Source organism: Syngnathoides biaculeatus, chromosome 9 (genome assembly GCF_019802595.1).
Source record: "Syngnathoides biaculeatus isolate LvHL_M chromosome 9, ASM1980259v1, whole genome shotgun sequence".
Lineage (NCBI taxonomy): Eukaryota > Metazoa > Chordata > Actinopteri > Syngnathiformes > Syngnathidae > Syngnathoides > Syngnathoides biaculeatus.
In genome coordinates this window covers 28,600,933-28,616,829 of record NC_084648.1, presented here as the reverse complement: position 1 = coordinate 28,616,829, position 15,897 = coordinate 28,600,933, and the positions used below count along the sequence as shown (strand labels likewise).

At 39.1% G+C, this 15,897-nt stretch overlaps 2 protein-coding genes across 3 annotated transcripts in view; one reads left to right on the top strand and one right to left on the bottom strand.

Moving 5' to 3' along the window:
• The window catches only part of ctnna2 (catenin (cadherin-associated protein), alpha 2), a 385,655-nt gene that overhangs the window by 182,962 nt on the left and 186,796 nt on the right, over positions 1-15,897 (bottom strand). The gene's annotated exons all lie outside the window — the stretch shown is intronic.
• On the top strand, positions 781-5,616 carry lrrtm1 (leucine rich repeat transmembrane neuronal 1). Its single transcript, XM_061831091.1, has one exon. It carries the CDS (start codon positions 1,541-1,543, stop codon positions 3,110-3,112), a length of 1,572 nt encoding a protein of 523 aa, XP_061687075.1. The 5' UTR covers positions 781-1,540; the 3' UTR covers positions 3,113-5,616.

The window sequence follows — 15,897 nt, the reverse complement described above, 5'->3', positions numbered from 1 at the left end:
AGAGAAAAAGAGAGTTAGTGAGAAAGGGAGTGACAGAGAGAGAGAGAGAGAGTGAGAGAGGGAGGGAGAGAGTGGGTAAGAGAAGGAGAGATAGGAGAGTTAGAGCAAGAGAGAGAGCAAGAGAGAGAGAGAGAGAGAGAGAGAGAGAGAGAGAGAGAGAGAGAGAGAGAGAGAGAGAGAGAGAGAGAGAGAGAGAGAGAGATGAGTTTCATTAAAGTGCTAGGTTTAAGCCCAGCCCATTCGGAATATGTAAAATGTCTTAGGCACAGAGAAATGGAGATTAAAAAAATAATCGGAGCAGGAGAACGACAAGGAGGTAAGAAAAAGAGAAGGAAGGGAATGGCATGACTAAGTGAGTGAGCAATCAAAGCAAAGATAGCGAGAGGGAGAGCAAGAGGGAAAGTGTGATAGAGAGAGAGCGGGAAAGAGAGAGCGATCCCTCCGAATTGTGAGTGGCTTACGACACTCAGTGAACAGTCTGCGCTTCTGCATGCACTGTCAGTGTACTGCTCTGCTGCGAGGGATTGCGCGCTCCTTTGCCTTCCATATTTACCGCCCCTGCATGCCCACCAGCGCTAACCTTCAGCACCCTGTTCCAACCGGCTGAAAAATCACCCGGAGAACAAGGAAGAAAGTGAAACCTTCAAGCAGCTGTGGATGCGAGAGGGTGATTTTTTTTTTTTTTTTGCCTTTGAACCAAGATGTGCAACTGAGATGGAATACTGTCACATAAGAAAACAGTGAACTGGGTTCACCGCTTTTTTTTTTTTTTCCTCTGTCGCCAGCATCCATCACTGAAAGCATGGTTAAATGCTTGGACGGATTTAAACCATGCAAGTTATTGATTGGTCCCAGAGATGGGTGATAATAAATATCCTTGGCAGACCTGCTGAAACTTAAGGAAGAAGGGGAGGAGAAAAGCAGAATTATTTAAAAAAAATGTTCGCCTCTCCTCATGTTCATTGCTGCAGAGGACTGCGGAGGAGCTGAAGAGATCGAGCTCCTGCATACAGACTGGGGAACTTGCGCTTTCTACCATCTCCCCACTTGGATTCCATCTCTTTCACTTGAGGAGAACTAAGACATTGTAAGCCTGCCAAGGATCTGGTGTCTGCTGAAAGGAGAGAAGGGAGGGGGTGATGGTGAATTTGTACCACAGTAGGGTCCTTTTTAGATCCGCACATAATTAGAGTCGGGGCACAAAGCGGGACGCTGAATGGATATTGTCAGCTTTTGGATAGGGGTGAGTAGGAATCTTTTCAGATAAGATTGCTCTATGAGGACATTTTTTTTTTCATCATTCCTCATCAGCCACTGTTTGATCTCTGTCATAAGCAAAGAGACAATCATTTTGGACAAGGATTTCCTCCGCTGACCAAATGAGAAATAATAATTGAACCGGTGTTGAGATAAAATACATACAAAGAAAAAAAGCAAACAAAATAAAATCTGATGTTTGACATATAATGTGATAGGTGGACAAAAAAAAATTCAGAGTGAATGGACATTTGCTCTGTAAAATCCCTGGATATTTACGCTGATGGATTTCCTCCTAATTGGACTGTATTTAAAGTGGCCAGTGAAGAAGCCCCCTGGGTTGATACTGTTTTCATTGGGCATTTTTTTAAGAATGGTTCCCATGGTGCAGGGGGTTTGTCCGAGGCTGTGCCGCTGCGACAGCAAGCTGCTGTACTGTGAGGGGTTGAACCTCACAGACATTCCCCAGAATTTGAGCAGCGCCATGGGCTTGTCCATGAGAGAGAACAACTTGACTGAACTGCGTGAAGGCCAACTGGCTGGCCTGTCACAGCTAACCTGGCTCTACCTTGATCACAACAATATTGACATTGTGGAGGAGGCTGCATTTGACAAGCTAAGGCGGGTCAAAGAATTAGACTTGAGCAGCAACCGAATTGAGGGCCTGCCAAATGGCACTTTTAGGCCCCTCCCAAACTTGCGCATCTTGGACATCTCATACAACAAGCTGCAGGCTCTTGAGCCTGACTTGTTTCATGGCCTTAGAAAGCTCACCAATCTGCACTTGCGCTACAACGCTCTCAAATTTGTGCCAGTACGGATTTTTCAAGACTGCCGGAGCATGCAGTTCCTCGACTTGGGATACAACCAACTGCAGAGTTTAGCACGGAACTCCTTTGCTGGACTCTTCAAGTTGACAGAGCTGCATCTTGAGCATAACAACCTGGTTAAAGTAAACCTAGCCCATTTCCCTCGTCTCATCTCTTTACGTACCCTGTATATGCACAGCAATCGAGCAACAATTGTAGTTAATACCCTGGAATGGACATGGCCTTTCTTGGACAAGATTGACTTATCTGCCAATGAAATTGAGTACATTGAGCCACATGTCTTTGAGAGTGCACCCAACCTCAAGGTATTGATGCTAGACTCCAATCGGTTGACGTCCATGGACCAGCGCATCTTGGATTCATGGTCCTCCTTGAACAGCATTACCCTGGGAGGGAATGATTGGGAATGCAGCCGCAATGTTTGTGCCTTGGCCTCTTGGTTGAGTGCCTTTCAGGGGCAACGTGACAATTCATTGCTATGTTCAAGCCCAGACACTGCTCAAGGCGAGGATGTCTTGGATGCTGTCTATGCTTTTCAGCTCTGTGAAGATCCCCCACTGGAAGTTACCTCAGCGGGTCTGCACGCCTCCACAAGGGACCTGGTTCAAGGTGGCTCTGTGTTCCTTGGCCCTTTTACCCCCAACCCTTATGATGGCGAGGACGGTAAAGTGCTCCCTAGTTCTTTCACTGTCACCGTAGGACATGACGACCTGGAGAGTACCATGCAGATCCACAAGGTTGTCACTGGCACAATGGCACTCATCTTTTCCTTCCTCATTATTGTGCTCATGTTATATGTGTCATGGAAGTGCTTTCCAGCCGGAATAAGACAAATGAGGCAATGTTTCAGCAGTCAGCGTCGTAAACAGAAGCAAAAGCAAAGCATGCAGCAGATGGCCACAATTTCTACGCCAGAGTACTATGTTGACTATAAGCCGAACCATATTGAGGGAGCTTTGGTAATCATAAATGAATACGGCTCCTGTACTTGCCAACAGCAACCTTCTCGGGAATGTGAGGTTTGACCTGGGGTTGATCGCACATTATCACCCGTGATTAATTGACGATCGGCTAAATATTTTTTTGATACACTTAAGGTGAAGGATTAAATGTATATTTTGGTCACACTTTACACAGCTTCTCACTGTGATATGGAATGAGTTTTCTTCATGCAGCTGGTCATTTTGCTGTGGAGTTCCATCTTTTTCTTTAATGATTTGCAGCTACAAGGCAAAATGGGCACCTGACTTTTGGAACTGTTGACTTAATAGCAACACAGAGAGGGATACATTAGAAGCTGCGCACACTTTTTTTTTGCTTGAGTGATGGATATTTTAGCTTTAATATGTCTTTCTACTTCATTGACATGTAAATACGCTGTGGACACATAAAAAAAAAGAAAAATATTTGTATTATGGTAAACAGTTTTTGACAAGGATCTAACATATATGAAATATTTAAGTTGGATTAAAAATGTAAAGATATAACAATGTGTAAAAATGTTTAAAGCAGTGGAACTGTGGAAAAAATGCTGAAGATACATTTCTTTTGTAAACAAAAAAATATTTAAATAAATAAATTGCTATTCACAGTGAAAACACTTGTATGTGAGACACTTATCAGAAGGATGGGTGACAACATTGCTCGGCAAGCAATACCTCTGCAGTCCTTTGACCACAAAATAAAAATAACAAACTAGCTAATTGACTAGATAAAGGGACAGAGAGATATTGGCATCTCAAATGTAATGTCCATAATTTACATTTTACTCAATATATTTTAAATCAAATGTGTTGATTTATAATTCACTCTGTTGGTTCACGAGCAGTGTAGTTTGATCCTCTTTTAATTAAAAATAGTTTGATGAAGGAATTTCATTCTGACCATTTGACACATTTTCAATTCATAATATCTGTGAACCATCAAAGTAAAGAAAGCAGAGTGTCAAATATATAAATCGGTCATTGCTACTTAATATTTGGCTTTCCTGGTGGCTTCACTGACTCAAGCACATAGAGAACAACATTTAAAGCAGAAGTACTTACATTTAAAATGCAAATCACTATGAGTCATTAACCAGCTTCAAGGGAGACAGATTTTTTAATATGGTGTGTTTTCATGTTATGTGAAATGTTTGTTGGACACATTTTCATGTGTATATACATATAGATACTTTTTTTGGGTGTTGTGTACATTTTTTATTTCCTCTGTCTTTTCACATGAGCTGCTGTATTTTGTGGGAGGCAGTGGGGACTGTAAAATGGACACTGAGGATCTCAACAACTGTAGAAAGAGGGAACAGACTGCTCTCTAGTGTGCATACATTTACAGAGTGTGGCTGCTTTTTGCTTATTGTACACTAGGTTGTGACTCTCAACTCCCACAATAGTGGAAGCAAACGATGACTTTAAAATGGATTTTGTGGAGGGAAAAAAAAATCCCAGCATCATTTCACGTTATTTTGATATAAATTCAAATTATGTTTACAATGTATTATTCAGCAGGAATAATAAATCAAACAAATATGTTTTCAGAATTTACCCAAGACAATCTTTCTAATAAAGATGAAAGGTGATGCATACGTTTTGAACTCAACATGGAGAATCCGCATTTAATAGCATCCATGCTACATGTTCAGAAATTGTAAAGACTTTTACTGGGTTTGAACCATAACTTTACTTTTACTGGGCTGTTTTCCTATGGTGGATAGGTTGTGAAACTGAATTGGAATTTATAGCAGACTTTTGTGGTTTTGTGTGGGGGGGACAAAACAAAATTGTAACCTCTGAAAATATAATTAAACAGTATATTGATTTTTTTGGGGGGGTGAAGTATGACTCACTTGGTTAAAAAAAAATTCTGAAATTTTTAATTGAAAATAAGCATTTCAAGATGCGCCCTATAAAATAGTTGATAAATGCTAGTTGAGTAAACAGTTATTTGGAACCAAAACTAAGTCTACAATATATCTAAAAAATATAACTACATATAGAGAAAACAGATTGTAGGTTCAAAGTGAAAGCAAATTTGTCTTATGGTTATTCCAATAGATACGTCCATCATTATTGATATTTTCAACCCAGTCCATCCTTGCCAGCAGTGACAGGGTGAACTATTCAACTTAAATGTAATTTATCAGTGAACATTTATCACGAATAATGGTTATTAGTTGCCATGTGAGATTTATGATCCAGTTCTTATTTGACCAATTTGAAGATTCCACACGGCTGTTAAGCATAAGCTGATACCCTGTAAATGCCAAACGCTGCATGTGCAATGGTGTATCAGGATGAGGAAGTATATTCAAGTTATTCTCTCGTCATCATATCTATCAAGCAATTTTGTCCTTAGCTGTCCTTTACGGTACGTCACCGTCTGTTCGACATGCGACTGATGAATCTTAAGAGTGTGAAGCTTCATTTGTTTGAATATTGGATGGTGTCTGCCATTGAGGGCATTGTTGGCACCACAATTTATTTCCGTTCACTTTTTCCTTAAATAAGCAATGAGAGCAAAACGTTATGGAGAACATCTGATCATTGGAAAAGCTTTGCTGACATTAAACTACTTTCAATTTATCTCCGTTCCTGCTCACCTTTAATTTTCCTTCACTCTTGTCACATCTTTCAATGTAAATGTGGGTGGGTAGGGGTGGCACCAGAACAATTCATTTAAATAAAAACAAGATCATATGTCTGCTTGACCTATGCCGGGGGATAATTCTCTGAGGGGAGCTACTGTATATGTTGGCTGACTAGATAAGTAGTGCTCATTGAAAACTAATGGCGTCGAATGATGAACTACGTAAATAACCAACACGATGGATATAGTTCTTGTTACTGGAGAATTGTGATTTAATTGAGATTACTATATAGTATGATTACTAACTCCACAAGGGTATCGTCAGTTGGCACTTAGACACTGATAAAGTGAAGGGGTGTGCGTGTGTCTGTGCCTAGGGAAAGGGGTGCTGACATGCTCAAGGGCATCTCTACAACAATTAGCTGTAATTTCCTATTGTCCGCAGCGGGATTCATCCTGTCAACCTTAGGTTCCAAAGTCCAGCTCCCTCCAGATGAGCTACAGGCTCCGACCATAACTCAGGGTTCTGATGCCTGTTTGACACATGACACATTCTGCTTCTTTCTCAGCAATCAGTGTTATGAGCCCTGCTGCATGACATGCCATACATGCCCATTTGTAGCTTTACTGTGTGCATAACTGAGCACATGCACATGCAATCTGCACACAGATGCAAAAGAGACCAAGAAAGTGAAGTTTGATATCGGTCAAATATGTAACAAATTATGAGAGATCATGTTGTGAATTTACAGTTGTATGCACCGACCGATACAAACAGTTAAAGGTCACAGCAATCTTGACATGAAATATGGTGAAAAGATAAAAGGACCATTCAGTTGACCAGGTGAAAGGTCAAAAATTAGATTTCAAGAACCCTCAACAATACAAGAAGATACAAGCTGAAATGGGTACAGTTAAATATGTCTATCCTTGTAAACCTGGTTATGAGGTCTTTTTAAACTGAAACACTGCAGAAAAAAAGTGGTCTATAAACTACTTGGTTAGTAGGTCTCTCTAAAAATATCATCCAAAAGCCGTCTTAATGATATATGTGTCTCATCTTTCAAAAAACACACCACAATAATGAGGACATATATTGGATAATGTTTTAAACTGGTTGATGAAAAAATGCACGATGATTGAGAACAGGCCTGAAATACTGTACTTTCTCATACAGGAGTCGGAATTTTTGGTCCCTGATAGTTCTCCTCAGTTCTTCAACCGGCACCCCAACACAAACTTACTCATCATATTTTGACAATCAAGATCCACCAAAAATTTGTATTTAACAACCTCAAAGGGACAACGACTTCGTGTCATAGCGTGCGCGCTCGTGTCAATATGTCACTCTGCAGATAGACCTTTAAGATATGCCTTGCAGCAAACACCTTAACACAAAACCAAAATCATTGAAAAAACAAATTAACCTAGCTTCCTGTGAGGGGTATTGATTGAGCAACATTCTGCCATGTCATTGGGACTAGGGCTGTGCTGCATAATAAACATTTAACACCCCCTCATAACTAGATGCAGAGCTAAATCACGGGTGGCATGTACTGAAGTAGGCTGCAAGGAGATGGTGATGACGAATGGCAACGCGTGGGTAGCTTTGCACTGCTTCTTTTATAACAGGTGGGTTATAATCAGGATCACCACAATAAGAATGAACAGTAGTATCTCGGAACCTAATGGCATTCTCAGACCAGTTCTCTCATTTGTCACTCCCCTCTAAATGATCCCTTCATTTCAGTAGGATATTACTCCATAAAAAGTCAAGGAGAGACATTTCTTTACAAACTCTGCTCATGCATGTTGTGAATGCATTAAAGGAAATCATCAAAATATGATAAAATATGAAAACTACACTTCAAGGATTGCAGGCAACGTATTATTTTGCATAATAACTAAAATTGCATGTGCAGTACTTCTCGCAGAAAAAGCCCTCCCCCTGCTATAAAATGAGCAAACTGTCAGAATATTAACTTTATTCAAACAGACACAGGTCCAATAGGGCACTTTAATTACATTCATTACAGGGGCTAATTCTGCGGGCGGCCTATAGCAAGTGCCTCATTTACATGTAATATGGGTGCTGCTAAGTAAATAATAATGACGGAGGCGTCATTATTCTTACCTACATATGGCACAGTAGGTAGACCCATGGCTGCAGCTTAGAAAGGTGAAAGTGCTATGTGAACGGGGGCAAGGTTGGAAGCTGAATATTCATTACATCGACACAGATGAAGGAAAATGAACTGCAAATTAATGGTCATCGTTATTACTGGTATTATTATCGTTGTTTTGTCATTGTTATACACGGTGTGTTTTGTTTTCAATTTTCAAGGGCTACAATCATTTTTCCTAATGCTTTGCCTCATTCTTAAAATAAATGATCGGGGTCAGTCTGTGAGATAATACGTGGCAACAGCTGGGTCTACATCTGGGACTTCATGTAACCAGTCTAATAGCACATGTGGGTAAGCCCCTAATATTCTGAGTATTATGGTGGCTGGGAAAAACAAAACAAACCAAAAAAAAAAAAAAAATGCTTTAGGTAGGGCTGAACTGACTTTTTAAAAAATGATTAGTATCCAAACATAAAAAAAAATTGTGATCATGTTTTGATTAAATATTCAGCTATTTAAAGAAGTGTTATTTTTCCATTCGCTGTATATTGTTAAGTCAAAAAAATATTTATATGCTGGCCAAATGTTGAAATCAAAACTCTTTATTTTAAAGAGAAGTAAATGAAAAAAAAATCTCAACTTTTATTTGTAACATTTTTTGTAACTATTCAGAACTCAGATCTTAAAATAATTTCCAGGACAAAGCAGCACATGCTAATATTTGTTTATTCAAAAGCCACTTTCTCGTGTTTACCAATAAAAAAAACAATTAAATACTTAATAATATAATAATTAAACTACCCCAGTGAAAGAGGAAAAATACACTCAAGGAGAGTTTCAAGTGTCATTACTATAATGTTTTTCTTATGTGTCGTTAATATGAAAACAATTTCAATACAATTTGCAATTTGGGCAGATATGGAAGGCATTTTTTCAAGACTAACGCAATTTGAAACCTAAGATGAGGCAGATTTAAACTGAAGGAATCACATCAGCTTGCAGTGGGAGTGGCCTTGTATGTAATATCTATCCATTCATTTTCTGAGCTGCTTATCCTAACAGGGGAGTGCTGGAGCCTATCCCAGCTGTCATCGGGCAGAAGGGTACACCCTGAACTGGTTGCCAGCCAATCGCAGGGCGCATTGAGACAGATGGGTAATTTAGAATGTCCAATTAATGCATGTTTTTTGGATGTGGGCAGGCACAGCGAGAACATGCAAACTCCACACAGGCGGGGCTGGGATTTGAACCGCAGTCCTCAGAACTGTGAGGCCAACGTGCTAACCAGTTAACCTTGCTGCCTGTATGTAATATATGTATTTATATGTTTATCTTAAATGTCGTATTGTGTATCATATCTGGCTTGGTGATTGTGATTAGACATCCTTATTAACATTTGAATGATATATATGTTGTGGCCATTGTTGATACAATTTTAAAATCCCCAGATGAACATCCATCCTTCCATTTTCTGAACCGCTTATCCTCTCAAGGGTCACGTGACTATCCCAGATATCTCTGGGTGAGAGGCGGTCTATACCCTGAACTGGTCACCAGCAAATCGCAGGGCACATATAATAAATAAAACAACCATTCACACGCTCACATTCGCAGCTACAGTTAATTCTGAGTTTTCAAAGAGCCCACAATGCATGTTTTTGGGTTTGCGGGAGGACCCGGAGAAAACCCACGCAGCCACAGGAAGAACATGCAAACTCCATATAGGCGGGGCTGGGATTTGGACTACGGTATGCAGAACTATAAGGCACATGTGGTAACCAGTCATCCATCGTACCGCCCTCCAAATGAACCGATACATACTGTATATATTTTTTTTCAATATGATTTTCATTGTACTCAGCAAGAATCCTCATGACAGGATACTTGCCATTTTGGCTCAAGCAGTCAATTTAAAATACATAAAAGTGTCATTTTCAAATGAACATTCAAAATTAAATTTATTATGAAAAACGAACTTCCTTTTACTACACTTAGACACAGATTTGAAAAACATGTGTCTATAAGGCAGTTATCAGCCCTTATTCACCATTTTGCTCAATGAATCACTATGACAACTGCATCATGCAGCCCTATTTGTAACCGCATCGCCTCATGCAAACTGAATCCCAGAGATGCTTTGATTACATATTTCAAAAGCAGCAGAGCATAAGTGTAGGGCCTCCGTTTTGAGCAAAAAGTTAACACAGGTTAAAGGAAATAAAAAGAGACAGCATTTATCATTTTGCCTTTATCTGATCAGTGTCAGGGTGAATAAATGCTTTTCTCCCCACTCTCTGATGCCTCTCTCCCTGTCTGAGAGGGCAGATTGGCATCTCAAGCAGCAAATGAGATTGGCTGCATAAATGGGACTGCTCCATTCTCCAAGTGTAAACTATGGAAACTGTGTTTACTGTTTACCAAAGAACTGTGCCTAAAGGCATCCTGGGTGCAATCAGTACTGAAAAACTGCTTTCTGGTACAGATTCTCACTTGGGTGTTTACACAGTATATTGAGTCAAATGAATGCAAAAGGTGCACTTACCTGTCATTGATGAGCCAGAGACCCAGAATGAATGTAAAAAAGACAAATGAAGAAAAAAAAGGCTTATTAATTTATGAAATCTGGATACATTTATGGCATCAAACAACACTTACCTCTATTAATATAGATATATAATTGAATGGGAAAAAAAACAAAATCCTATTCAGATCAAACATGACAAGAAAGTTGATAATAAGAGTACAGTATTGAAAATAATAGTGGAAACAAATTAAACTAGAAGCTAAACTGCAGAGGAAATACGTGCATACATATTGTTCAATGTACTGTATATTATGTACATACACTATAAAATGTCAACCATCTAACCTCTTTCAGTAGTGCGATGCAATAATCACAAATGCAGAGTACAATAGGAGGAGCTAAGAAAACAAAGGTAGAAGAAATGAAAAGAGATACAAATCATACGGGTATTTCAAAATTAAAAATGCAAGAACAATTAAGGTGTGACTCTTCTTAACTCGTTTCATTAATGTGTTGCTTTCGAAAATATCTGTTTTCATGTCAGGAAAGTACAGTAGAAGGGTTGTGGGCTGAGTGCCGGATGCTCAGTGAAACAGAAAGCGGTAGAACAGCAGCAAAAGTGTGCATAACACAATTCAGAAAAGAAAAGAATGCATTATTCTATGTTAACTCCAGCCTGTTTCTCCCGCAATCAAACAATGTATAACCAAACTCTAAATTATGCAAGACTAAGCATTCTGTTGAAAAATGTCTAATTTTTTTGTGCAAAATATTTGTTCGGGAAGGTAGAGCTGTTTATGAAACACACTGAAAACTTAAGGTCATGCATAAGCATGTTATTAACTGGAAACAATCCATTAGGAGTTCTCTTTGTGTAAAAACATATTGTATTTTTTATTCAAGCTTACTTTGAACTGGTTAACCATAAGTAGATTGATAACATAATATTTCAAGATAAACATTTTCTAGGCATGTAACAAAGAAAGACGATTCAGGTGTCATCAGAAAGATCAGGCTCATTCGTTAATGCTGTTCTGACCATCGTAATCCATTAAGTGTCATCTTGATCAGCAATAATTGAATCAATCTCTTAAGAGAAATGGTTGCTCTGAGCCCAAGCTGTGCGACTTACTGATAGTGTGCTAAGAATGACAAGGCACATTAAAATGTTCTGGAGGATGCAATGCCACCCCTCACACATCTCACCCCACCCCAGAAAAAAAAAAAAAAATGCATTTGCTGTGCTCTGCATGCACCAAGGACATGCTACCATAAGGTCAGGATCAAACATTGGTGGAATACAGAATAGGTTGTGGAGAATCTGAGAACCTGTTCATTGTTGCCTTTCTAAAGGTAAAATAGGTCTAGAAAAAAATAAAAAAGTAGAACTCTAGAAAACTTGTACAATCTCCACACTACAAAAGGGCATCTCAGGAGAAAACAAACAAGTTAAATATTGCTTTTTAAAAAACTGTAATTTTTCATCTAGTACACCCATGTATAATGCGGACCTCTAAAGTTGACCTCTAAATTCTGAAAAACCTACCTGTGGATAAATGTATTTTTCTCAACATGCCTATTTATAATGAGGAAACTCACAGTTGTGCTCATCCAGTATGTTTGATTACCCAGGCGGAATTTTAAAGAAAAGATGAAGGACCAGGCAAAACATGTTGAATTTGACTGCAATCAGATGAAAATGAACCCTCTCTGGACCAAATAAAATTTTGCAAAGAGAAAAATCTGATACTTTCAGAAAATGATACTCTGGATTTAAAATTTTGGATTATATTAAACCTGCTGCAAATTTGCAATCCCTGCCCAGAAAAGGTTAAACTGTCATCAAAAAGGGCCGTAAAATACAGAGAAAAATCCACTATCAACTAACTCCACTAACTCGGAGTTTGAACATCTTGTGTGTCATATAAATGAGATTTCAACCCAAAAAATTAGCCCAAATTCTCAGTGTCAAAACGCCCGGGCAAATCTGAACCCGTGTTGACCAGGTAGCTGGGTCAATCTGAGCGAAGCCGGATGCACACGGGCCGGTGGCGAGAGCCGCTGTCCACTTTGACTTAAGTAGTCAGTCGTAGTCATTGAGGTCCGAGCACGCACATTCGCGAGTGCTTCTCAAGATTGTGTTTTGTTATTTTTCCTGTATTTTCTTTGCCATAGTCCCAAAAAAAAGACTGCGCTGCTACCAGCAGAAACAGAAAGTTGAGCAAATTATAGTGGATGTAAGGAAGGAGATAATCGCTAGGTACAAAAATGGGGTGTGCTTGTTACGGCTCTTGCTCGCTAGTATTGTATTTGCGTATTGTAACTAGCTTGACTATATATATATATATATATATATATATATATATATATATATATCTTTTTCTGCTTGTCTTGTGAATTAAATGCTGTTAAGTCAGGCATGAAGCCTAGAGCATGCACAGAAAGCCCGTCACGGTCAGCAATCGATCCAAGTGTATGCATGCAAGATGAATTTGGCTGCCAATAAAATAGTTTGGGTGTGTTAATCCAACAAAGAGTCAAACATGGTCAGAAAATAAGATGTTTGCACACATTTTACAAGTCAAGTCATAATTGACTGATTGCAATAGTTCAGTTTCTTTCTTTCTTCAGTACATGTTAATGTTTTCAATGTTTTTAAATCTCTAGTCCCACTCTCCTGCCAATTTGGATATAAAATTTGGCAATAAAGAATGTAGATTTGATTTTCCTTCAGAGTGACTAATAATAAAGGGACATGATTTCTCCATACAATAACTCCATCTGTATTGTAAAAATATGTAATTTTTATTCCATCGCCCATTCCCCATATAATCACCTATCCATTTTCCGTATCACTTATCCTCACAAGGGTCACGGATGACCTGGAGGCTATCCCAGTTTACTCTGAGCAAGAGGCTAGTTACATTCTGAAATGCCTCCGAGCCAACCGGAGGACATATATAGACAACTATTCAGATTCACATTCACGCCGATGGACAATTAAAAGTCAGCAGTTAACTACCATGCATGTTTTTGGAATGTGGGGGGAAACTGGAGTACCTGGAGAAAACCCATTCAGACACAGGGAAAACACACCAACTCCAAGCCAGATTTGAACCTGGGTTGTCGGAACTGTGATGCAGATGTGCTATTAACTGAATGTCTCTTGTTCTTTGTTCTTATTAGTTTGTTTGTTCTTTGTTTTGAACGTCATACCAGGGTGGCACAGACTGGCAGAGACAAATTCCCTATGTGTTGCTACATACTTGGCCATTAAAGCCGATTCTGATTGAATCTTCGTTAAATTTGAAATGGCTGGACACTTACAAGCTCTTCTCATTCTTGGCATATGCAGCAGTATGTGTACACCACCTTCATGGTGGTAAGCTATTAAAACATGCAAGTAGTAAAAGGTGGAAGTGGAAGAAACATGCAACATAAATTGGACATGGTAGAAGTAATGGCGGCACGGTGAGCGAGTAATTAGCACATCCCCCTCACAGTTCTGAGGTCCCAAGTTCAAATATGGCCTTCCTATGTGGAGTTTATGTGCTCTCCCTGAGTATTCTTCACCCCTGCCCCCCACATTCCAAAGACATGCATGGTATCTTATTTGATTACTTTTAATTCTCCATAGGTAGAATTGCTTTTTCTCTAAACATGCCCTGACATTCAGAGACAGGATGGATGGAAGGGAGGGTTGATGGTGGATTCTTAACCTGGCAAGTGAACATATTAATTAGTAAGCAACTGAACTGCAACTTCCTTTGTAGAATGTGACTTGTGGAATATCACAAGTTTGGGGGAAGTTTGGACAACATAATACAACTATAATATTTCTAGAAATATTTAAATATTGTATTTTATTGCAAAGTCAAATTTAAGGAAGCAGGGACAGGAAATTCCCAGTGCTCAACACATTGTTTTAGAACAATAATTTGGGTGGAACTCCTCAAAATTGAGAAGACTTTAGCTATTAAGACTGTTATTATTCATATAAAAGTTGTATTAGATATTGTTAGTTATCAATACTGCTTATTGACCTGAGTTTTTACTGATTCCTCTACCTACAGCTGTTAGCTGAAGGAATGAAATGGTACAAATGTGTTTGTTTTTGTTAACTTTTTTTTTAATATATTAGACCAAAAATATAGCATGTCCAGTAAATTATCACAATATATAATATATCATTGGTGGTAGTGATGCCAAAATTATATCTTTTTAATTGAAATTGTGATTTCAGACAATGCAACCCTGTGAGCACCAACTGTAGTATCCCGTCAAGATCATCAATCAGAGGTGGCATTCTATCTGTGAACAGGTCACGCAAACCAATCAGATAGGAGTTTAAAAAAAAAAAAAGCACAGGCCCACCCAACTTCCCTGCTTTTCCAAATGCCATGTGCTAAGTTAATTTGCTCAGTGGCCGCACTTTGAATTGGCATATCTAAATGAGACAGTAGGTGAGCATAGGAACACATCTAGCAATAAATTGAGCACTTTGGCTGAAGTTTCTTCGGCATGACGGAAAATACAGCAAACATATTATTGATTGTCTAGGCGGCCAGAATGGAAGAATTGGACAATTTCCTTGGCACACGTCAATGCATGAGTTCCACACCAGACCTGAAGGGCTTTACTTATGCCTGAATTCACTCATGTTCACAATCAATCAACAAGACACAGGCAGCACAGTCCATATAGAGCAGATTAATCCAAATGATGTTAGATCTGCACTGACGTTAACTCGCGACAGAAGCAACTACTGATCAAATCTTTGCTGGAGATGGGGAATAGTTTTGCATTTCAGAATTAGTAGCAAGCTATCTGTCAGATGGGGAGGACAGTCTGTGGGTGCAGGTGCACATCCAGTGGAGTTGGCAGAGTGGCAACAGGCTGCTCGATGAGGGAGTGCTTTGTGAGGAACACCAGAATGCTGTCCAACCACAGAGCATGGGGGAACCAGAGTAGTCCCACAAAGGTGAGTCCCACTGACGGAGCTAGCAGTAGCAGCAGGCAGGTAAAAGCTGTAAAAACGACTGATTCATGGTCACTGAGGGACTGTCTGGCGACCAGTTCAGGGTGTAATCGGCCTCCTGCCCAATGATACCTGGGATAGGCTTCTTGTAAGGACAAGTGACTCAGAAAATGGACGAATGGATCTTACATTGGAAAAAAAAGATTGTAAATTTGAACAAATTATTTACTACCGCAGAGAAACACAAATGTGTACTGCTGAGTACTGGTATCAATTCTGAGGTATCAAGACTTGGTACTGTAACAGTTCAAATGTGAAAGAAACCCATCACTTTACATAACATATCTGTGATTGGTTGAGAGTGAACATTTATTGATTTGAAATATCAGATATTCAAATATAAGATATTCAAAATTATTATTATTATTATTATTACATGTGGAATGCAATAACATGACACTAAGATACCACAGCAATGGAATAACACAAAACTAAATATGTACCTGATATTCGTTTAGTTGTTATCATTGTCTATAGGAGCTTGATAAAACAACAGAGACTGAGAGTTGAAGGTTTGGAAGATAGAGCGTGTGCAATGCC

What these genes read in the sequence shown, in the direction of transcription:
- lrrtm1 (XM_061831091.1), top strand. Translation starts at nt 1,541, where the DNA reads ATGGATTTCCTCCTAATTGGACTGTATTTAAAGTGGCCAGTGAAGAAG.